This window comes from Pinus tabuliformis, chromosome 3_1 (assembly GCF_031772625.1).
Source record: "Pinus tabuliformis cultivar Carrire ecotype Pingquan chromosome 3_1, CPIR1, whole genome shotgun sequence".
NCBI lineage: Eukaryota > Viridiplantae > Streptophyta > Pinopsida > Pinales > Pinaceae > Pinus > Pinus tabuliformis.
Genome location: NC_142301.1, coordinates 458,877,907 through 458,902,190, shown reverse-complemented (window position 1 = coordinate 458,902,190; position 24,284 = coordinate 458,877,907). Strand labels below are relative to the sequence as shown.

General features: G+C 33.8%; 1 protein-coding gene across 1 annotated transcript in view; it reads left to right on the top strand.

Annotated features, from left to right (window-relative positions):
* Positions 1–12,158: 12,158 nt before the first annotated feature.
* The window catches only part of LOC149187725 (fatty acyl-CoA reductase 2, chloroplastic-like), a 51,151-nt gene continuing 39,025 nt past the window's right edge, over positions 12,159–24,284 (top strand). The window contains exons 1-2 of the mRNA XM_089412868.1: positions 12,159–12,929; positions 13,103–13,206. Coding sequence (XP_089268994.1) covers positions 12,443–12,929; positions 13,103–13,206 — 591 coding nt within the window. The 5' untranslated portion in view covers positions 12,159–12,442. The remainder of the gene's footprint in view (positions 12,930–13,102; positions 13,207–24,284) is intronic.

Genomic DNA, 24,284 nt, shown 5'->3' with positions numbered 1-24,284 from the left:
GTTCAGGTGTTGAGGCATAATTAATATTTAAATCATTTTCAGGAAAAATTTCAACTACCTTACTCCCCCATTAAATCATGGAATATACATGAAATGTAGATAAGAGGGTTGAATGTAGTTCGACTGTTGTACTATGTTCATGAAAATCTCGCAGATTAGTAATGATATCCAAATTATGACTATACTGCCCTTCTACTTGCTGTGGAAAATCAGGATTAGAAATACAACAATTTATCAAATTTTCTTCTGAATTTTCTTTAAGGCTCATAGCTTGGGCTATAGTCAAAACTGGTCGGGTATATTTTGAATCATGCTCCTCTTCTTCAACCCAATGTGTATATTCTTATATTAAGGGGGGCTGAGCAGAGGGATACAAATTAATGTGCTTTGTTTCAGCTCCATGAGTGATGGTCATGTTTCCAGACCTACACCCTATGTAGGCATCTCCCGTGGCTAACCACGACCTCCCCAAGATCAAAGGATGCCCTCCCAAGTTAGTTTTGGGTTGAATAACATAAAAGTCTGCAGGTTACTCCCAAGAATATAATGAGATAACAATGTCCTCTAACACCCCCTCTGGATTTACCTTAGACCTGTCTGCTAGTTCTAACATGGTGGGAGTAGGTAATAAGTCAAAGGATCCTATATGAGATAAAGTCTCCATAGTCATCACATTAATGGCTGCACCTAAATGAATTAAAGTGTTCTTTATGGGATGTCCATTGATAAAGGTGGTAACCACAGGGATTCCAGGGTCTGCATATTTTTTAGTAACAAATCCGGTAGACATTAAACTCGCAAGCTTTCCACCTACTTGAATTGTAGAGAGTTCTCTCTTTTGTCTTCCTGGCTTCTTGGTACATAGCTCCTTCACTATTTTGGCATAAATTGGGATATCCTTAATTGCTTGCAGTAATGGGATCTTAATGCACACATTTCTTAGTTCAGACAAAAGATCAAACTCGGGCTGTTTTAATTTCATTTCCAACCTCTCTGGAAAAGGAGGCCGGACCGTATGGGATGAGGAAGGTTCTTGTGGCCTTGAAGTAGGTTGTTCTGCTAGTTCAGGTGCGGTTTCAACTTTAGGCATTTCCATAGTATCTTCCTTTATAATCTCTTCAATCCTTCTGGGCTGAGTCGCCACTTTTCCGGATCTAAGCTGAATTTCCTCCAGCGACACAGGAAATTCTTGTAACACAGGAACATAAATTTCCTACAACGACTGCGGTGTAATATAGTAGGTAGGAAAAGTGGGATAAGTGACCAATCCAATGTTGTGAGCATATTGGATGGTTTTATTGTTGGGGTTAGACACTGGCTAGGCAGGAAGTTGCGTGGGACGAGGTTTATTTGGTGGGGTAGGCAACTGAAGTTGTTGTTGTTGAGGTTGAATCATTTGCTGCAGTGTGGGTTGTGGTGGATAAAAGTTCTAAGAGGGAAGATTTTGTGCAATAGGTTAAGAAAATTTCCCCTGCCAAGGATGTTGTGGAGGTCAAGGCTGCTAGGGCATTGGAATATTCCACATCTGAATCTGAGTATAAGGAACTTGAAAATGCGATTGAGACATACATGTAGGACGTGGTTGCCATGGTCTTTGAGGTTCCATTGCATAAAGTGCATTGACAGCTCCGTGATATGCTATATATGCCGCTTTAGTCTCAGGAAGTGAAGGACATTGATCAGTGGAATACTCATCTTCACAGATTCAACATACCTCTATACTATCTGCAGGACATTTCATCAAGGCATTCTTCTTCCTGCATTTAGAGCAGAACATGGTCAGGGCTTTCTCCAGTTCCTCCTGTTTCTCTTGTTTCTTCTTAGCCTACAAAACATGTAATTGTGAAGATGAAGTACTAAGAATATCAGTTTTAAAATTTTCAAATAGATTACCCATTTTAGCTCTAGTTACTCCGTCTCCAACAACTGACTTGACAAGCCTGGAAGAAGTATCTCTTGTTCCTCCTCCAACTTTACAATTTCCTCTTAAATATCACTGAGACAGCTCACACACCTCATCAAACCTTAACTTCAATATGTCACCTCCTCCCATTAAGTTCAAAATCTCCAGAGATTCCGATCTGATTGCCTTGAGAAAAATTATTCTCTTGTTGTCCTTGTTTAGTTGATTTATCTTGGACATTTGCAGATTGTACTGAAATCTTTCCACCAAATCCTTGAGACTCTCCCCTTCCCTTTGAGCCATGCCGAAGATTTCTTCCCTGAGGTCCCTAGTTTTGCAATAATCTTGATATTTCTTCAAGAATACCTTTTTCATGTCATCCCAGGTTGTAATGGAGTTTGAAGCCAACCCCATAAACCACCTCAGAGCTGCAGCCTTCAATGTTGCAGGAAACAACTTCAGTTTTTGAGCATTGGAAGAATAGTCATAGCTCCTGCATAACATGTCGAACTCAAACAAAAAGGAATCAGGATCTTCACTGGAGACTTCACGAAAGTTAGGCAAGCCTCAGGGAGGAATATTCTTCATCTAAGTTGCTCCACCAGTCTCCCTGATATGGAATTCAAATGTGACCAGATATTATTTCTTCTCATCATATCATCCATCTGTATTACCCATTTCTTCTTCATGAGCCATTCTGGACCAAAAAGAAGTAGGACCTTTGTAAACTACAGATTCTGCAAAATCAATGGTTTGAAATTTTGGTTCTTGAATAGGATTAACGAGGAATTCCTTTTCAGGCTGACCATTGAGTAGAGATGTTGTCTTCCTTGTGATGGGAGTTTCCAAATGGGAAGCAACATAAGATTTGCCTACAGAAGTTTCTACTGTGGAAGTAGGAATATGCTCTAGCCTATTTTCAGGGCCACAAACCTCCTGTCTGGACGCTTCTTACCTTGTTGCCTTGTATCTTGCAGACTTCTTTTTCCTCGCCAGTTCATTAGTAAGTGAAGTGGTGCTCACACCATCACAAAAGACATTTGTAAATATTGGACCCTACCATCTACTATGCAAACAAATTCAAATAAAACTACTTACCAAACAATCAGGACATGGCTTTGGTGAATTTCTGACCTCTGCAGGTGTGTAGGCTTTGCCCTTCATCTTACCACTTCGACTCCCCCAGTCTTGAAAATTTCAAACAATACTTGTAATACTAAAAACACTTTCAGTATTATCCCTTAGCACCTCCCCGACAACGGTGCCAAAATGTTGAGTCAAATTATAGACTTATAATTTGTCAACATAAATCATCAACCCTGGGTAGGTAAGCTTGTGAGATGTTGCACAAAATATATGCAGGCTTAATACCTTGAGTACTTACTAATCAAACCAGTCAATTAGACATATAACTAATGCCTCTTTTTTGCATCAACATTTGGCAGCAAAAGGCTATGGATCGATTTGAAACATCCCTCTACAACTCTTAATATTTTTGATGTTGATTAGAAAAGATAAGAAATCAAACTTACAACTATTAAAGAAATCATTTAACAATGTAAATAAAATCTTGATTAAATGAAATCAACACATTAGCATGAAAACTTAATCATTCAATCAATAAAACATTTGTTTTTGATATATCAGAAAGAGTACATTAGTTGTGTAAACAAGTTATTACTACATAACAGAATTAAAATACACACACGCTACAACTAAGGGGTTTGTGAGCAAAGGGGTCCCTCCCTCACTCACAACCCTTTAAAAATTAGAAGAGATTGCTCAGTAAAATAGATAGAACATAAAATATTATATTAGTCTGGAAATATTACAGCCGAGTACAATTTGATATGTGCTATCAACAAACCCAATATAAAATAGAGTCGAATTTATACAAGTTCAAAAAGCCCATATTTGGCTCGAATGAGGAAAACTACTAATCTAAGCTATTTAGCTATCAAAATTGGTACAAATTGTCAAAATTAGTCGTATTGAGTCTAATCCAAGAATCAAAGCATGGATTAGACAAAATTCATTACATAGCTAGAGTTTTCCTTCATGTGGCCAATGAGAAGAGGTCTGCAAATCTGGGCAGTTTCAATGGTGGATTTGAAACAACCAATAGGACAACATCCATGTATGACGAATTCCCCACAAAACCCATGTTCTCGTTTGATTGGAAATGAGTGGAACATAGCTAACCGCCGATTTTACTGCAGGAAATCTATGCGGTTGCATGAAATCCGCGTCTGCAGGAATTTCAGAGTGTCTGCAAGAAATATGACCGCATGAGCTGTCTATAAGAAATTGTGAGATTGTTTCGAACCAAAACAAATTTGCATAAGATCTCTAGATTAGTTGGAATGATAATTCAATAAGGAAACAACTAGCTTAAGGAATGCTTAAGATTAAGGTAAAAGACACTTTTTTATGTTAATTTGCATACCTAAAGCATATAACACCCTTTTTGCCAAAACCTAGATGTTATAACCGAAATAAGCATAATTAGGGGTTAAGGATAGTTCAAAATGGGAGAGGTAAAGTCCAAAAAAGGTGTCAAAATTAGGCAAAACTGGGCCTCACCACTCATAGTAAACATTTCATGAGGTTGATTTGTGATAGTATGGTCCAATGGGCATATCTTTCTCTCATTTACCAATATTGAATAGGCTTGTGAATTAACACCAAAAGATGTAATTAGGAGTTAACCATAGCATTATATTTGTGAACAAACTTGTCATGTCTCTTACTCTTCTAGATATTTATATATGGAATTACGCCAAATGCACTGAAAAAATTCTTTAACTCCTCTCCATCGAATTCATTATAAGGGCCACCTGCAAAAAAATTATTTCCCTTTTTCTTCTTTGTTTATGATTCTTCTAGAAATCAAGGCTATATGGGAATCAATTGCTAGGGAAGCTATGATGGACATCAATTTACCCAGTAATGGTTACTAAGCCCATTGTTGACATTTAAATAGTTAAAATTCAATCGGGGAGACAACGTCAAGTGTTCAAGGTGACCTATCTTATGGTTTTCCTTAAAGAAAGGTTAAAATCCTTCATTGTCAAAAGAAGTTAATGGGCACACATGAATCTATACTAGATGTAGTGTAAAGCATGGAAAACCAATATAGATAACATGTAAGAAAAATACGTGTTCCTGACTCTTGTGGAGGTGAATAGGGTAGAACTCTAGTTTCAAATGATCATTATACAACAAGTATTACATTCCCATTATCTCCACCATTAAAACCCCCACCCAATGTTTTGTTCCCCTCTCATCATGCCATATATCAGTGCCATCTAATGATGAAGTGATGGTGCTATCTCCTATGTTGAATTCATGCCTATCCCCAACCTTGATGAATGTGAATGTAAGTGTGTTTCATATGCTTTTAGAAACTCCACTTATTACAACTTCAATACCACCCAAGCTCTTTAATATAGGCAACTAAATAATTTATAACTTCAACTATCCACCATCCATGTGTCCCTATATATAAAGTATTCAACTATACAAATTTTATAGTGCCAATATAAACCTATTCAAAATCAATATTTCTATAAAATGAATTCTAATGCTCCTCATCTTAAAGGTTTACCATTATAGGATCATAAGTGCTATTAAACCTCATATAAGTTCATGATATAAATTTTTTAAGGGTCATGGATTGTTTGGACAAGTGGAAGGCTTGACCATGATGCCTTATTGAAATGCATGCCTAACACCTTCATACCTTCTCTAAAATTACAACCTATTTCATTGGTATCATATATTGTTGAAAAAATATTATGATGAATAATCTCTTCTTTGGTTTAGCCTCACAATCTACAAATTTCCCATAAATGCAAACAATCATAGCACAACTTTTAAAAATTAACAAAGCCAGTGAAGATCTATATGTAATGTAATTTTATTTACAAATAGTTGGATAGTTATCATTGCTTAAAATTGAATTTTTACAACCACCATTTTTCCACTTTTGGTGTCAAACTATTTATATCATGTTTATACCAAATAGCACCACAATCATTATTGACTTCTTCTAGCAAATTTCTCCTTTCTACTCGAAAACCTTCATTAGCTTCACCTCTAAATTAGCACCATCATGGACAATATTCATTTTAGAAATGGCATTGGTCTCTTCCTATGAGAGAAATCAATAAAAGTAGTACTTGCAAAGGACCTTGATTATTGTTCTAGAACTTCCCTCAGGTTTCAATACTTAATTAGTGTGTTCAACCGTCTTCCCAACTTCAAATACCTAGAGGGTAGGCGAGGAATTTTATATGAATTATACAACTACATTAGGTACATGATGCATTTTTATACCACTATCTACATGATCCTCATAGTTATTCAATTCATAGTGATGAATTCCTAGCCTTATTGTCTTGATTACCTACTATGTAAACTAGCATCACAATATAGCAAGACTAATTCAAAACCAAACTGGCCAAGCTATTTGGATATTGAATCACAACGTTTGTCAAACATAAACTTGAATATGAACATATGTACTCAGATTATGTGTAATAGCATTTGAAAGAAGTCTCAGAGGGCATTACTCCAAACTTTAACGAGAAGCACCTAGTTCTTTTCTTCAATATTACAAGATTTGTTGTGATGAATTATTCCAATAGAATATCCACACCATTTTATAAATCACTGAAAATTTGTTGAAGCAATTTCAATAGTGTTAAGGACCACTAATACATATTATTATTGAAAGAACTACATCACACTCAAATCTCTCTTAACATTTATTCATTTAAATTTTAAATTTTATATAAATACTAAAATAGACAAATTTCAATTATATAAAAAACATCATGTCATCTTACTTTTCTTTATAATACATTTAGAATTTATGAAATAATAATAATTAATCAATTGCATAATTTCTATTTCCAAAAGTAATTAAAAGAAACAAAGAAGTGATGCACTTAAAAATTCATTATATTTAGTTAAACTTAGAAGATAAAACACTACAAGAAAAAATGCTAGCAAAAATATTATTAATGCAACCATATCAATTAACTGATCATAAATGCTAATAGGCATCAATTTATAATAAACATTAAGAGAGTGACTTCATTATACATCTCACATTGCTAAAATTTAAAAAATTAGAACTAGCTAAATTTAATTTTAAATTATTATTATTAGTATTAATTATAAAAAAGTATTAATATATAAGTTAAACATATATACCTTTACAAAACATGGATTAAGATTATTAACCATGAATATTTACAAAGGATATTTTTAATCTATAAATATGATTTGTTACGATACCATTAGCTAATACCATGGTTCATCAATACCACATGCCCAAAAAACCATAACTCACTTATATGATACTTATTCATCATAAATACATATTTATATTTACACCCTATTTTCTTTCTGCAATTTAAAGCTATTCTAATTAATAACCTAACTAAAAAATTTTAAAAAAAGGTGTTAATTTTAGAAAAGCGATGTTAATTTAAAAATCAAAGATAACAAAAATAATTACTCATTTATCACACATAGTTGCTGATAGATAGTTAAATCATTTTTATTAAATTAAATTAAAAAATTATAATGAAAAGATGTACGATCATTTTTATTAAATTAAATTAAAAAATTATAATGAAAAGATGTACGATCATTTTTATTAAGTAAATTTAAAAATGTGATAAAAGGTTTGTAAATCACGCTACCAGCATGCCATCACATGGTGATCACGCTAGCCGCATGTCATCACACTTTTCGAGTAAGTAATTAGTTTATTTGACTAGGTTGAAAGGTGGATGTGGTGTGTTGGAAGGTATTTTCTTATTAATAAGGGTTACGTTCAGAGGTGGACATTTTGTATTTGAATGTATTTTATATGTTTAGCAAGGTTTATGGGTTGTTGTCTTAAGCTTAGGAGTGTGGTGGCAATCTTACTAACTAGATTCCATGTTTTTCTGGTGAGAGGATGTAGCTGTACCGATTCAGATTAAAAAAAAACAACCCAAACTTATATACTTGTCATCCTCATGATGTTTATGGAAATATATTTAAGAGTTTATACAACTTTATTCACTACATAGTTTAGGCCTAAAATAGGGAGTTTCATGTGCATTATTACCCTTGGCTCTTTGGTACGGTCCTTGACACATGGCATTGGCTTTGAAGGCAGTTTCATATGGTCAGAGTGCATTATTACCCTTGGCTCTTTGGTACGGTCCTTGACACATGGCATTGGCTTTGAAGGCAGTTTCATATGGTCAGAGTGCATTATTACCCTTGGCTCTTTGGTACGGTCCTTGACACATGGCATTGGCTTTGAAGGCTATTTAGGATGGATTTTTTCATTTAAATTTAGCTTTTTCTATGTTTGCTATTTAGGTTTTTATTTTTATTTTTTTAATGGAAGTTTTTGTGAAGCTCTTTATGGTGACACTCTTCTACTTGGCTTGTCTTTTTTGTTGTTGTTTATTCACATTATCTATTCACATTACGCTCTCTCAAGCTTCCCTCATGTGCACAATTTTCTTACTTTTCTCATCATTATCCTTTACAAGCACTTTGTTCTCTCAATCTCTTCCAATCTAGTGCCTTACTCGTGTTAAATTCTGGTCTACCAATCCCTCTGCCAAGGTTTGATCAAGAGATACCAAACTCATTGGATATCTAAGCACAATGATCTACAACATCATATTAGGAAAATACTCCATATTGCTCTGCTCAACGTGAAGCTTAGGTAGAGTGTCACTTCATCTAGAATGTGGAAGTGGAAGAGGAAGTAAGATAATGGATTTTGGATATAAAGAGTACTAATACTAGGCAAAATTGCTACATCTAGATCATTTATAAATATTTACAAGGAGAAAAAAAAATGGTGGTTTAAAATCCAACAAAAAACTCTCTTGACATGAATTGCAACTTAAAAAATTAAACAACCTCAAACTTTGGAGAGCACATGGCCTACATTGGACAAACACTCTCTCTTTTTATTTATGAATTGCAACTTAAAGATGGAACAACCTCAAACTTTGGGGAGCACAGGGCCTACGTTGGGCAATCTCTCTGTTTTTATCTGTTTTTATTTATTTATTATAAACAATAAGCAAAATATAAATATATGAGATAGTAATACGTTTAGGTATTTTACACATTCCTTTACATATTTGTTTTTTGGTTTGTTCTATTCATTCACACCTTTTGTTTGTATAATTATTTCTAAATTTTGGACTGGTTTTATGACCCAAAATGACATGCATGTTTTAGGGGCCAAGTTTTCCATAATAGCAAACTAATACTAGTATTTATTGTTTTTTTGGAGGAAAATAATACAAAATCAAATTAATTAAAAGAAAAAAAAAATTAATAAATAAAAAATGGTTTTAATAAACATAAGAGATGTTTAAAATTTTAATGAGTATAAATTTTATAATGCAAAAAAACAAAATTTTAATAAATAAAAGAGATATTATACATTTTATAATGCAAGAGAGCAAAATTTTAATAAATAAAAAAGATTTAAAATTTTAATTAACAAACCATTTATTTTTTAGAAGAATAAAATAAGGTGATAAACAATTTTATTATTAATATTATTCTTATTTTTATTTTAATTATTAAGTAATTTAATTTCTATAAAATAATTATAGAATAATATTATTAGTAGCGGAGAATATTGAATTGAAATTTATTTCATTATTTTTATTTTTCAATTTTATTTAAAAAATATTTTAGCCATAAAAGATATTTTTATAAATGTTTTAATAATATTTTGTTTTTCTATATTTAATAATAATAAATATTATTTAAAATTTAATAATATTTTAGGATTTTTTTAATCTTTAATGTATCAATATATAAGCATCTCACGCATCAATACTTATCCATATTTATTAATTATTTCGGTTAATAATAATTTATTTTTTACATCATTATATCGAAAGAATAAATGTAGTAAATATTAAGTTTAATGTATAAAAAAATATTAAATTTACTAAATACTGAGTTTAATGTATAAATCTTTACTGTGCTGGATAATTTTGAAATTTGATGTTGTGTGGACCACAACTTGCCCTGAGGCTGATCTGTGGACAGGCCTTTCCCAGCAAATTCTAGTCCCTTGTCGGAAGGACCCACAGCCTCTTGATTTGTGGGAAATTTCTTAGAAGGGTTGGTACATATTTAAGTAGCCTGAGGTGTTGGCAACAGGCATGTGCAGGTGATAGTGTGGTTTCGCAGAATTCGTACAACCAAAGAGATCCTTCGAATCTTGAAGGACGAAGAGCCTTAATAGCTCAACTATCCTCTTAATTGCTATTCAAATCCTCTTAATTGCTATTCAATGTCCAAATCTTTAAAGTCTCATTGTACTACAAGGTACCTTTCACATTCAGACTTCAGGTTTCCCTACACGATAAAACACATCAAAACTGTTCCTTAAAGGTGGGGTTTTTATTTTATTTCGGAGGCCCTTATTCTCTTCCGGGTTTAAATTTTTTTGATAGTGGAAAAATTTATCAAATTATCTGGGGACCGTCATCAATAGCAGTTATAGTAGTTCTGGATGAATGTAGGTTGACTCATCATCTATTTAAGGAAAACCACGCCATTTGGGATTACTTGTTGGTGGTAAGTAAGGGGCAGGTTTTCATCACTCCCACATGCCTGTGGGTCTTAGGTGGTTAACCTGTTTCCTTAGGTTTGAGGAAGACGATCTCTTAGCCAAGCAAAGGCAGTTTTAGAACATAATCTAGTTCCAATTTCAAATTTATCTTATTTGTAAAGTCTAATTTTGATTATACTTGACAGTGAATTTTTTTGTGTGTTAAAATTTCAAATTTATTTTACCTTTAAAGTAGAAATTTGATTATTATTGAGAGTGAGGTTTTTCTCTTCGAATTTCAAATTTATCTTAGTAAGAATTTGATTGTTGTTGAGTTTGTTGTATTAGAATTTCAAATTTATTTTACCTATAAAGTAAAAGTTTGATCACTGTTCAGTGTAAATTTTTTTGTGTTAATATATGTAATTTTTATTTTTATAATAATTGAAAAACAACTTGAAAATAATTATAAATGGAAAGAAAAAAGTATAATAGCTCATTATTTAGAGCTATGACACCAGAAAATATTTATGAAACATATAAGGACAATATTCAATTAAAGAATGCCATTACTAAAACTTTTCTCCATCTCTGTAAGAATCTCATTTCCATCTACTCAATTAAAAAATGATAACAAAAAAAATTCAATTAAAGAATGCCATTACTAAAACTTTTCTCCATCTCTGTAAGAATCCTATTTCCATCCACTCAATTAAAAAATGATAACCCAAAAAATATTTATGAAACATATATGGATAATATTCCATTAGAAAATATTAATACTAAAACTCTTCTCCATTTATGTTAGAACCCAATTTCCAGCCAATATTCAATTAGAAAATGTTAATATTAAAACTTTTCTCCACCGTAAGAACCCAATTTCCAGCCACTCAATTAAGAAATGATAACCCAAATCTCCATTTATTTTAAAACCCAATTTCCAGCCAATATTCAATTAGAAAATGTTAATATTAAAACTTTTCTCCATCTCTATAAGAACCCAATTTCCAGCCACTCAATTAAGAAATGATAACCCAAAAAAATGATGTAACCATGCAGATTCTCTAACTTAGCCTCTCTCTAAACCATCTATTAGAAATTGACTAGAAAAACAATGTGAAATTTATATTTTTAATTGTTTTTTACTTTTTAAATTTATCTTTTCTTATTATTGAGATGGAATTTGATAGGCAAATTGTTCATCATAAAGTTATTTATTGGTCAAATATAATTTAATATCTTTTTTATATTTTTAAATTTTTTTTTTTTATTATTAAAATAGAATCTGACAGACGAATTATTACTCATGAAGAATCTGACAGGCAAATTATTAGGCCTGAGGTGATTCACTGCTCAAATATCTTTTATTGTACTTTTTAGATTTTTTTCTTGTTATTGGGATGGAATCTGAAAAGGTGATTCACTGCTCAAATACCTTTTATTGTACTTTTTAGATTTTTTTCTTGTTATTGGGATGGAATCTGAAAAGGAAATTATTGGTCATGAGGTAATTTACTGGTCAAATATAATTTAATATTTTTTTTGGTTACTCGAGATAGAATTTGATAGGCAAATTTGCTCATCAAAAAGTGATTTGCTGGTAAAGTAGAATTTAATACATTTGTAGGGTGAATTTTTATTTAAATTCCAACGCTGCAGCTCCCTTCCCTCGAATTGGAATTGAAATCGTACTCGACCTCAATGGGGAGCGTGGTTAAGAGGGTGTTCGTGGTTGGTGTAGACTAATTAATTAAAGTCGGATAATCATCTGACAAACGCTATGCACATTGTGATCAAGTGCATGCAGATGTATCAGTGTTTAATTCCCTATCTTTTCATGAGAACTGTGAAGCTCTGGGCATCTGTTTCTCACTCATGCTTGCAAACTTCCACCTTTTTGCAGTCAGTCGCATTTGTTCCGACTACACAGATACATGCTCAGAATTTTTGTGTTTGCAGTGTTCGACACATATCACTTTGTTACCCTGCAATCTGTCATGGCCACATCACAGCGACTTGTGCATCCAAAGATTCGTTTGGATTTTTGTTCTGCTAATTATTTCGATAAGAAGTCGGGATTTCTCACCCCAATCAAGAAGACTTTCCCGGTACCTTGGTGTTTCTCCAGTTCTGTACTAAGAAGCGGCCACAGGAAAGGTTATATGGGAAGTAAGAAATCAACATCTGGCCGGTTTTGCTACCGAAGAGCAGCTTCGGACGAGTTACAGCTGGTGAGTGCCAGAAATGAAGCATGCACTTCGGAAGTATTACTGGAGGCAGTATGTAGCACTGTGGAAAAAATGGAGAGCACGGCTACTGCTAACATCTCTGCTATATCTCCAGTTAAGGGTCTTGGAATTGTGGATTTCATGAAGGACAAGAACTTTCTCATCACAGGTGCCACGGGCTTTGTGGCCAAAGGTAAGGAATGCTGTCTTCTGTTGTTAATTCTTCTGGGTAGATTAGAGTTCACAATTCTGGGTAGATTAGAGTCCACAAAGATCAATATCAATATGGTCTATAATAACTTTTAAAAGTTAGTGATTGATTTTTTAATCAATTAAATAAAAACTACATGTTTTACATATCTACAGTGCTGATAGAGAAAATATTGAGGATTCAACCAGATGTAGGAAAGCTGTTTTTGATCATCAGGGCCAAGGATTCTGCGTCTGCATTAAAGAGATTGAAGAATGAGGTAAGATAAGCCCTGCTTTTGTAAAGCGAGCATATGTTGTTTATAGATTTTTGTATTTCTAATGATATGAGATTATTAAAAAGTTTGAAGAGTGAGCATTGTCTTTTGATTTGAGCATTCCAATTGATAGGAAGGAAAGTTAACTATTAAAAATATTGGAGAGTGAGGAGAGAGGTCAGATGAGCATGTTTTTAACATAAATTGCGATTATGTAGATTATAGATTTGGGTATTTTAATAGATAGGTTGGAAAGTCTAGTTGGATTATATTTATTATTTATTCACTCTGCATTATATTTATTATTTATTGTATTTGGTGGATAAATTGAATTTCTAATATTGTAAATGTAAATATGTTTTTTTTAAGTAGTTAATGTTATTTTATTATTTATTGTATTTGGTGGATGAATTGAATTTTTAATAATATACATATTTAGCTTTTATATATATAATTACGATGCGGGAAACCGTTTCAACCTGGCCCCTCGCGCGCACACACGAACTCATACTTCTTAGGTCGTTCGATATTACCTTCCTGAACTGCTTTAACTCGGCAGGGAATCAAACTTTCACTGGTTCGAGCGAACATCTATCTAATTCGAGCGAGGAACTGCAATGAAAAATCTATATCCAGTAGTCGAGGGAGCAGCATTCCTTACCAATGCAGCATTCTTTTCTTTTCTTATTTCCTTTATTCTGTCATTCGCGGCCAGCATCCGCACGTGAATGATGAACAGGGAAAAGTAAAGACTATTTTAAGAAGCAATAAAAAAAAAATATCGCAGATAACAAGTAACGTACGTAAGGATTATAAAATGTCTCTTCCGGGGAAGGGAAAAAGAAGGGAGAACAACATAATTTCCAGATGCCCAGCAACCAACCCGCCCCTTTCCGTTAGTCTTTTTGTTAGTCTTAATAAAAAAATATCGCAGATAACAAGTAACGTATGTAAGGATTATAAAATGTCTTTTCGGAGAAGGGAAAAAGAAAAGAGAAAAACATAATTTCCAGATGCCCAGCAACCAACCCGCCCCTTTCCGTTAGTCTTTTTCTCTACATCTGCATTCGCCCCTTTCCTCTATATCTGCTACCTACCTTTCTGTCTGCTTTCTGTACGCATTAAGTACGCTTCCTTTCCGTGTACGCTTTCTGTTCGCCATAGGAACCAGTTAGCCATTCGCTTTATGTTCGCTATAGATCCGCCCCTCGACCATGAACCATTCTGGCGAGCTATAGATCCACAAAAACTTCAAGAACTTATAAAAGAAGAAAAGTTCTTTTCCAGCAACCATGGCCCATTATGTGTTTTGATCATAATAGGGTTTATCAACCGATACTATATTGGAAATAGCCCATTTACTCACTTAGGTCCTGTGAGGACCTAAGTCTCTAAGTCTCTCCATATTTTTTTGGCGGGGCTGCTCTATTGTTAACTATTTAGCCACGCACCCCAATCCCCTAAGGATGGCTGGCGCGGCTACTCTATTGTTAACTATTTACCCACCCACCTCAATCCCCAAAGGATGGCTCACCTGAGGTAGGAGGGTGAGGAAGGAATTGGGAATAAGGCTCCTTTAAAAAAGGATATAAGTAAGTTTTATATAACAAGTAAGTTTTAGGCTTTTCCTTCCCCTCGGAAGGAAAGTTCCTCTCCTCTCCTCTCTCGTCCCGTCCTCTCCTCTCCTCTCTCGTCCTCCGCCTATGGGGATTGGGGTGGGTAGGTAAATGGTGCCGTGCCCTCCCTTATTTCTTATCTAGCTCGAGCATGCTTTCATTTTAGCTAGCCTACACCCCCGGGTTCTACAGCGTGAGCTTGATCCCGTTGCACTGCTACGTGGGTAGCAGTCCCTGCCTCCAAATTTTTTTTAATGTAATTAATGTTATTTCAATGGATATGGATTCTGGAGTAATGTTAATTATTTACTTTGTTTATGTTTATTGAGAAATAAAATCTACCATTAATATAGATATGTTCATATCTTTTGGGTTTACCCTTACCAATATGAAGAAAGTCAAATATTCACTTTGAAACCAAATCTGCAATCAACATAAAATATACCTTCTAATATTCTCTATTACCAGCGAAATAACATTGGGATGTCCAATATCTATAATAAACATAAAATCTCAATAAACATATAATAAATATAAAATATCAATGAACATAAATATAAGTTTTAATGTGTTTTTTATTTATTATGTTTATTGAGTAAAGACAATCTACAATTAACACAAATATATTTTTTGTTACCATTTTAGTGACTTTTGATATATTTCCTATTACCATTTTAGTGGAAGGTAATAAATAAACACTCACTCCAAGATATGGGTAGGATTAGATATAGAGAGATTTGATGTGTTTTTTTTGTTTATTATGTTTATTGAGTAAAGACAATATACAATCAACACAAATATGTTTTTTGTTACCATTTTAGTGACTTTTGATATATTTCTTATTACCATTTTAGTGGAAGGTAACAGATAAACACTCACTCCAAGATATGCGAACGGTTAGATAAAGAGAGCTTTGATGTGTTTTTTTTGGCTTATTATTTTTATTGAGTAAAGACAATCTACAATCAACACAAATATGTGTTTTGATATATTTTATGTTACCATTTTAGTGCCTTTTGATATATTTCTATTACCATTTTAGTGGAAGCACTACTACATAAAGGAGGGTTTTAAGACAATATTTGAGACAATTTTGGGTAAATTGTCTTAACTTAAAACAAAAAAAACTTGTGTATTGTCTTGAATATTGTTAAGCGGGTGCCTCAAAAATTATTAGTCTTAAAAAATATTATCTTAAAGATTATTGTCTTAAAAAATATTGTATTAAAGATTATTGTCTAAAAAAATATTGTCTCTATAAAGACAATATATAACACAAGCATTATTGTCTCTTAGGAGACAATTTCATTTTTGTCTCTCTAGAGACAACACTTGGATTAGAGACAATATGCCTTTAATACTAGCTGTTGTCTCTCTACAGACGATAATTTTTTTATTCAGAGATCACTTTTGTCTCTTTAGAGACAATATAAAACAATGAATCTAGAAATATCTCACCATTGAAATAAATCGATATAAAAAACATTCAATTAAAAATAAACTACAAAATCGTTGATTAATTCATGTTAGCGCAGAGTGGAATCGAACCATCAACCTCCTGCTTGTAAGGCAAAAGCTGTTCCATTGAGCTAGCACACTTTAAAGAATTATGTGAAGAGTTACGACAATCCTTAAAATTACATTTATAGACATTGATTTAAAAAAAATTGCAACTACATGATGAATTTCAGATAAAAAAAATGCATATTTCAACAGAGTTGATGTTGTAACACCCCTCCTTATCAACTTTGATAAGTAGAAGTGGTTATTGAAAAGAGTCAATTCTTAATGCAACTTTTTGGGAATGGGATCTAAAGGTCTCTTTTTTTACTTGCCAAAATTTCACACCCTCGCCCTACTTACCAACAGCATAAAGCTCAAAATGCATCATCTCGTAAAGGCTTCTTTTTGGTATCTGCTACATTGTTCTATTTCCTAGAAGGAAATTTGACTTTGTTGTTTTAGTTCTCATGTCATTAGAGTACATAGTAACAAGAAACCAACTTGCGATAGCATATGAGGCATAATGACATAAAAACAATACTTACAGCAAAATAAAAATTTGCACTCAAGTTTAGAAATCTTATTCCAAATTCTGAAATCCCTCCCCATGCAATTCCAAAAATGAATTTCCTCGATTCGTTATGTTCTTGTAGTCTTCCACTGCAACTCTTAGATACTCCAAGACCCAAAAAGTACCAAAGTTGCCAAGTGGAAGAAAATTACCACAACATAATAGAGAGATAAGTCAGAAGTAGTGAGAAAGACAATGAGATTTCTTGACATTCACCCTTGCCTGATATGACAAATTATATTGTTAAATGGTTCCATGTAAAGTAGCAGGCCTTTTTAGATTATATGTGAATTGCCAATCTCTCCAAAAAAGTTATTATGGATCAAAGTTTGATAAGATCACCCGACAAGTCTCCAACCCATATATTTAATTACAATATTTAGATTAATTATATCCCATAGACAATTCCAAAATGGTTTATTGTTAGATTAGAGCAGTGTTGCGGGGGAGCGCCCCCCCCCCCCCCCCCCCGCTCCGCTCCCGATCCGCGCTCCGGGCGGGAGCGCGCTCCCTAAAAAAAATTTCGCTCCCTGCCTTTTCGGGAGCGTTTTCGGGAGCGTTTTGCCTTTTTTGCATTTTTTTTTTTGTAGTAATGTTCGAAATGCAATTTTTTTTTAAAGAAACAAATAGTTTTTGAGTGGGGCAACTTAATGATCAAGTCTAGGCCCTAGTATTGATATGCTATTCATGGTAATGTTAAATTCTTAAAGTAAGAGTGACATTTTCTTTAATTTTCATTTTCATCCTTTTACTTAAATTTTTAACATTACCATGAAATGACTCATGATGTTTGAGAGTGGTTTCGTCCTCATTGGATTTCATATGGAGAAAGTAGAATTTTAGATTTCATTCAAAATCCAGCAGACTTATCAGTTTTTCAGGATTTCAGGATTGGAGGATTGCAATGTTTCCATTGAATTTTGTCATGTATTAGGGTATGGAACTCATATTTAATCAAGAGTACCAATCCCTCTATGTACCTTGATGTTAGTGACATTGGTTGTCGAACTCCTCTATCATGACCCTTCTAAAAATGTACGCATCACTCAAACAAAATCTTGACTTGACATGCTATGCTTTTTCTATCTTATGTTAATGCTTAGAGGGTGATATTAATGACAAAGATCCCTATACAGATACAAAGGTAATGACAAAGATACCTCTGGATATTAATGCTTGGAGGGTGATATTAATGACAAAGATCCTGATTTTGCAACAAGACTAAAAAATTAGACATTTCTCGTGGTGGCAAGAGGCCCAAGCATAAGAAATAGATAATAGATTTACTTCTCTTCTCTAGTTTCTAGTAGCTTTTATAACTATTGACTCTTTCATATTTATTATGATATTTTTTTAAACAATATATGACAATTTAAGTTTGAAGTTGGCAATTATAACTCATTAGTAATGAATTATGAATATGATGCTTCATGAAAGTTGAAAGTTGTTTCATTTCGTTTCATTTTATAACATTTCATTTCATGTTAGATATTATTTGTTGTAATGGTTACACTTAGCTTACAAGTACAACTTTGGTGATCAATGATGATAAATGTTATATATTGAATTTTGAAAGCTTGAAACTTTAAGATTGATGAATCATGAGACTCAATATGTTGTATGTTACTATGTTACTAACTTGCGGACGTGGTTGATGAAGATTATAACTTCTAGATAATTGTTGTTATATGGTTCAATCTATGCTTTTTTATGTTTTTTATATCTAATTCATCATTCTACATGTTTTTGTTGACATATATGTATCAAAAATTAAAAAATATAAAAAATATATATATTTTTAAAAAATCGCTCCGGGATTCGCTCCCAAACCGGGAGCTTCTGAAAATGGTCGCTCCCGCTCCCGCTTCCGCTCCCGCTCCCCGCTTCCGCTCCCGCTCCCAAGTAACATTGGATTAGAGTATCCTTATCATTTTCAAGAATATTTTATACAAACCTCTTGGCTAGGAGGATCCTACACACAAACTGTCATTTTCATACACTAAGGCACCATGTTTCAATAGATCTGCTAAACACTTCACTCATACTCAAACTCAAAGGCAATGCGTAGCCAAGAATAGCCTTTTCCAAATTACTTGCAATAATACGCTCCCTTAAAAGATGCATACTCTAATTGTTAACAACCTATTTTTAGCTAATCTTCCCAATTTAACTTATGTTTTTTTAGCTTATGACCATAGTTAGATACCAGAACAACAACACGACTTGTAAGTTATTATGCTAAGTTTTTCCTTCATCCTTGATGCCTATGATCATAGATTTTCCTTCATATGCACCTTGAATTATGTAGTTCTCCTAATGTCCCATATGAATTTAACTATACCACGAGAAATGAACTTGGTAGCCTAACAAAACTATACCAGTGAAGTATTTGCATCCCAATTTTGTAATAATATAGAAATGATACAAACACTAAAACAATTAGCAATCAAAGAGCTCAATGTGCTAAGGAGATATATAACAAACCAATTAAATTAATACTAAGCATATATGAGTGTAAAGTCGAGAAGCTCAAATTTGGAGCACAAATCCAACTGCCATAAAACACGATACTACATTGAACAATATAAAATTCCTTAATTATCAGGTTTGTAGAGATCTCAAAAATACGTACAACAAATCTAAAGCAAACTGGAATTACTTGATGTTGTCGATAAATCTAAACTGGAATAAAAACAAGAAAAAGTCTGCAACTAATTGTAATTGCTTTAGAAACTACAAAGTAGTGACATGAATATTGATAGATGAAAAATGAGAAAATGTAATATATGCTAATCCAATATTGTCTCACGGACTTCAATCTTCCTATAAAATAGGATACATATATTAATAAGATGGTCGAGGCAAATAATGTTTTCAGTGAAATGAGGAAACGAGGCTTGTGTGAAAGGCTGCAAAATCCTTTGACACTGACAAGTCCCATGTAGTTCTACTAAGAACTATATACATCCAAAATGCTAGAGCAGAGTTTGTCATGATGAATTCATGATTTACTAAGGCATGTCATACCTCTTGATTTGAATATATATATATATATATATATATATATATATATATATAGAATGTGAAGTCTGTGTGACTAGAAAACTAAAGCATGCCACCTCATTCAACAAATCTATTATTAGTCAAACAAGAAACTTATGCCATGTTTTAAGGGTTCAACTATGGTTTGTAGATGATGAGTTTCAACAACTTATCCAACTGGTTGAGGATTACCTCTTATATATGGAACACAGTTATTCCAAAACAAACTAACGAGAAGAAACATTGCATAAACCACAACCTTTCATTCATATACCTCACACACAATCAACTTCTATAGGGTATGCACAAAGACCCCTAACCCAGATCTGTTAGTCAGTTTGGCTACTATTTTGCACTACAATTAACCTAACTTTGGTTAGCTGGTATTAGAGGATCTACACACTTGAAATATTGGCTATGAATGCTCTCAATATACTACAATATTTTGACCCCCATGAACCACTAGTTGCATATCTTTATGTCCAACATAGAACAGGGATTACAAGAAGATTGAATACTGAAGGGTGCATACTTGGCCACTTGGCACGGTACTCCAAATGCTAATAACATGCAGGGTATCAAGAGAATGAAGTAGTTCGATCATACACTATACATCTATTCTTGCTTAACCACCTGAATATATGATATACACTTGAAGGAATAGATTACAGTGGTGTTACCAGAATGATGAAGGACAAAACCAGATTGCTACTATGAATAACTCCACTGATTTGTATTGAGCTCATAATTCTACATTTTGAGTGAGGCACAATATCATTAAGCTACAGGTCTGTTTAGACTTGTGACAGGGCATGATAGTATCACCAGTTCCCAACCAGACAAATAGGGGACACTTAGAAATGAATGAGAGACGTCAGAGTCCAAGCCAAAATTATTAACAGTGCAGAGCAGCATTTGGTGGGAACCTTAAGGTACTTGAATGGTGTTAAAGGTGGAACAAGGAGCACAAGATTACACAAAAACTGTAGAGCAACATTCCTTAATATTTTCACCATCTTGACCACACTCTATATATGTAAGAAAAGCCCCTTAGGCTACAAAATAGTAAACATCTTGCCATCCAAATGACATAGACTCTGCAAACTCCAAGTATAATATATCAATCAATGGAGTGATTATTTTAGTTATGCTTAGCACTTCAAGCGGTTTATCAACACCCCCCCACCCCCCCTCCCTCGCCCCCACAAACACACATATCATATTTAAGCATAGGCATAAGATGGAGGAGAATCAAAGTTGTTAAAAATTGTCTCTGTCTATCTGGAGGCAGGAATAACTACAAAATTATGATTCAATGCATGAACATAAATGTACCTAAGAAGCCCGAATTCATTTGAAGATTTAAAAGCGATTATGTGTGTTTAGTCACATAAGAAGCCAAAATTCATTTAAATATTTTAAGAATGATTGTGTGTGTTTAGTCTGGCAAGAGCACCTTACTGGTAAATAAGACACAAACCTTTTCAATAGATACATATATTTCCTATCTCTCAAACTTCTGTTCCCAAATGGAATGGGAAACCGAGTGAGGTGAATGATATTATGTAGAGCTAAGTATATCCACCCTTTGCATACCTTCCACAGTTCAATTTAATCATGCTAGAGTACTAGGAGAAAAAGAAACAGAATCTAGGTAAGTACTTTAACATTCCCTTTCTAGAATCAGTAGCATGAGTGAACCTCCTACATGTTGTCTATCTGTTTTGATTTTCTTGCACTACTTATAATCCCCTTGTGCTTGGCCACATTACTATCATGTATATTAATTTTTATTGCCTTGAGAAAGCAGCTATGATAGCAACCTCCTCTTCTTACTTGGCTAGGACCTGAAGTCTTCAAACAATACGACATCTTCCTATATTTAGAACTGAGCTCCCCACTAAGTGGAAGCTGGATGGGGGTTGTGTCCTAGAATAACCTGTGATTAATCATTCTCAATGCACTTAATCCTCGCTTACATTACACTTAGTTGCAGGCAATTTTCGGTCATATATGCAATATTTGCTTTATGTCATACTTTTGTCACTGTTATTTCTAGTCATTCAAATGAAAAATGTTTTTACACGAGAAAACATGAGTAGGGAATACTCCTAACTTCCTGATGATATCCTTAACCAAGATTACTTTCTCTCATGAATTTTTTCTTTGAAACCTATAATTTTGGTATAGATTGTGTTTGCAGTAGATATCTTGTTAGATTGCAAATTCTAATATGAATTCTCTAGCATAACCCACTACATTCTTTAGAAGGAAAGAAATTAGATGAATGTCCACCAATTAGGTCATTGAGTTCCATTTAACAAAAGTGTAAACCCTAAAAAATTAAAAAATAAAAATAGTAGAATGTGACAAGTATCGTAGAAATAAAATGCTTGGTGTCAAATGAAAAATACATCATAATTTAACACGAGTCTTAAAGAACAAAGAATCAATACAAAAGCTTAAAATTTATATCTTAGCATTCATTATTACCTCTAGAAACGTTGCACGCTACATCATGCCATCCTCAATGAAGAAAACTTCCAAATTTTAAAATTTAGATCCTAGCATTCATTATTACCTCCAGAAATGTAGCACGCTCCATCATGCCATCCTCAGTGAAGAAAACTTTAAATAGAATATTATAATTAAAATACCAAACAAGTTGTTGATTATTTTTTACTTCCACGTGCAAAAGAGTGTTTGTCAGTCCAGGAGATATGTTTTGAAACGATACCATTGGCTGCAATGGTGGCACCTAATTTACCAGGAACGAAACTTAGAAAAAGGACTCAAATAGATGTGCATATACATTCTATTAAACTAGCAATATTTATAGTAAATAGAACTGATATTTCAACTATTTTCACATTTTATGAACTGCACCTGTAGAGGTCCAACAGTTGCAAGACCGAAAGAGTTATTCTAAAACTTCAAGCTGTAAAAAAATTGACCATCGCGCCATATAAGTTTCCCATTGATATGAAGGCCTTGACCTACTGATGATGCAAGTAAAACAAGAAATGGAGGCCTGCACAAAGCATTAACCAAATATCACGAGTTGCTTTAATTAGGTTGGCGCTTATCATAGTAAATACAATTCACATCTAACAACAATAAAGCCAATTTTTTCCATTTGGTCTTTACAAAATGAAATGGAATTAACTATCTAATACCCACCCAGAGCCTATTTCTCACTAATCTCTAGGGACAAGTGCATTACCTAAACCTATCGAATAACCAAGAAGATATAGGACAAGCGCTGGAGGTGGAGTTGTTGCTATGGGTACTGCTTTTGATTGAACATTTGGCCTTTGGCAGGTGAAACTTTGATTTCTGTCTCAATCGCTAATAATTCTTCATATGGAAGGTAACAATTTACTTGCAAGTTTGGGAGGTAACAAGGTACATATGGACCACACCTAGTACATACCCTAGTCCTCAGAATGGAGTCCCCATCTAGAACATGTTCCAAAAGCTTAGGTACACATACCAATGTTACATTGGTTTTTCCCATTCTAATATGGGGATTTTGTTAGAGACTTTTATTTGTTTTCTCTTCTCAACCCACATTCATGCCACCACAAGGGAAACAACAAACCTTTAATCAATTACATTTCACAGTTGTCGATAACCTAACTTAAAATGCTATTTTGGCAACCAATAACTCTTTTAATAGATTTTGCTTTGGAATAGTAGGGGATTTGTGAAGCTATAAAAAGAGTGTTTGATGCATAATGAAATTCTCCATATAGATATTATCCAAAAGAAATAGAAATAAGACATGCAAGAAAGAATTAAACGAAAAACAACGCAAAATATATGACTTAAATGACACCATAGGTTGATGTAGATAAGATTCAATAATAATAATATTAAAAATAAAAAGGGGTGTGTTGCAAATTTTTCTTGAACAATATGCTAGGAACCAGTGTTGCGGGGGAGCGCCCCCCCCCTTCGAACCCGCTCCCGAAGCGCGCTCCGGTCGGGAGCGGCTCGGGAGCAGGTCGGGATTGCGCTCCCGTAAAAAAATTTGCGCTCCCTGGTCTGTGAGGGAGCGCTTCAGGGAGCGATCGCTCCCACGCTCCCGGAGCGCTTTTTAATGCCCGGGAGCGATCGGGGAGCGATCGCTCCCTGATCGCTCCCGGGCATTAAAAAACGCTCCGGGAGCGAATTTTAAAAAACCGGGAGCGGTTCGACGGAAAAAAATTCTGCCGGACCCGAAAAAACAAAAAAATTTAACTAATTTTTTTTGGTTTATAAGCCCAATGGGCCAAAAAAAATTCATTTCAATGAGATTGAGCTTGAGCTTGAGAGCTGAGGAAGAGCAAAGGAGCAAGGAGCAAGAG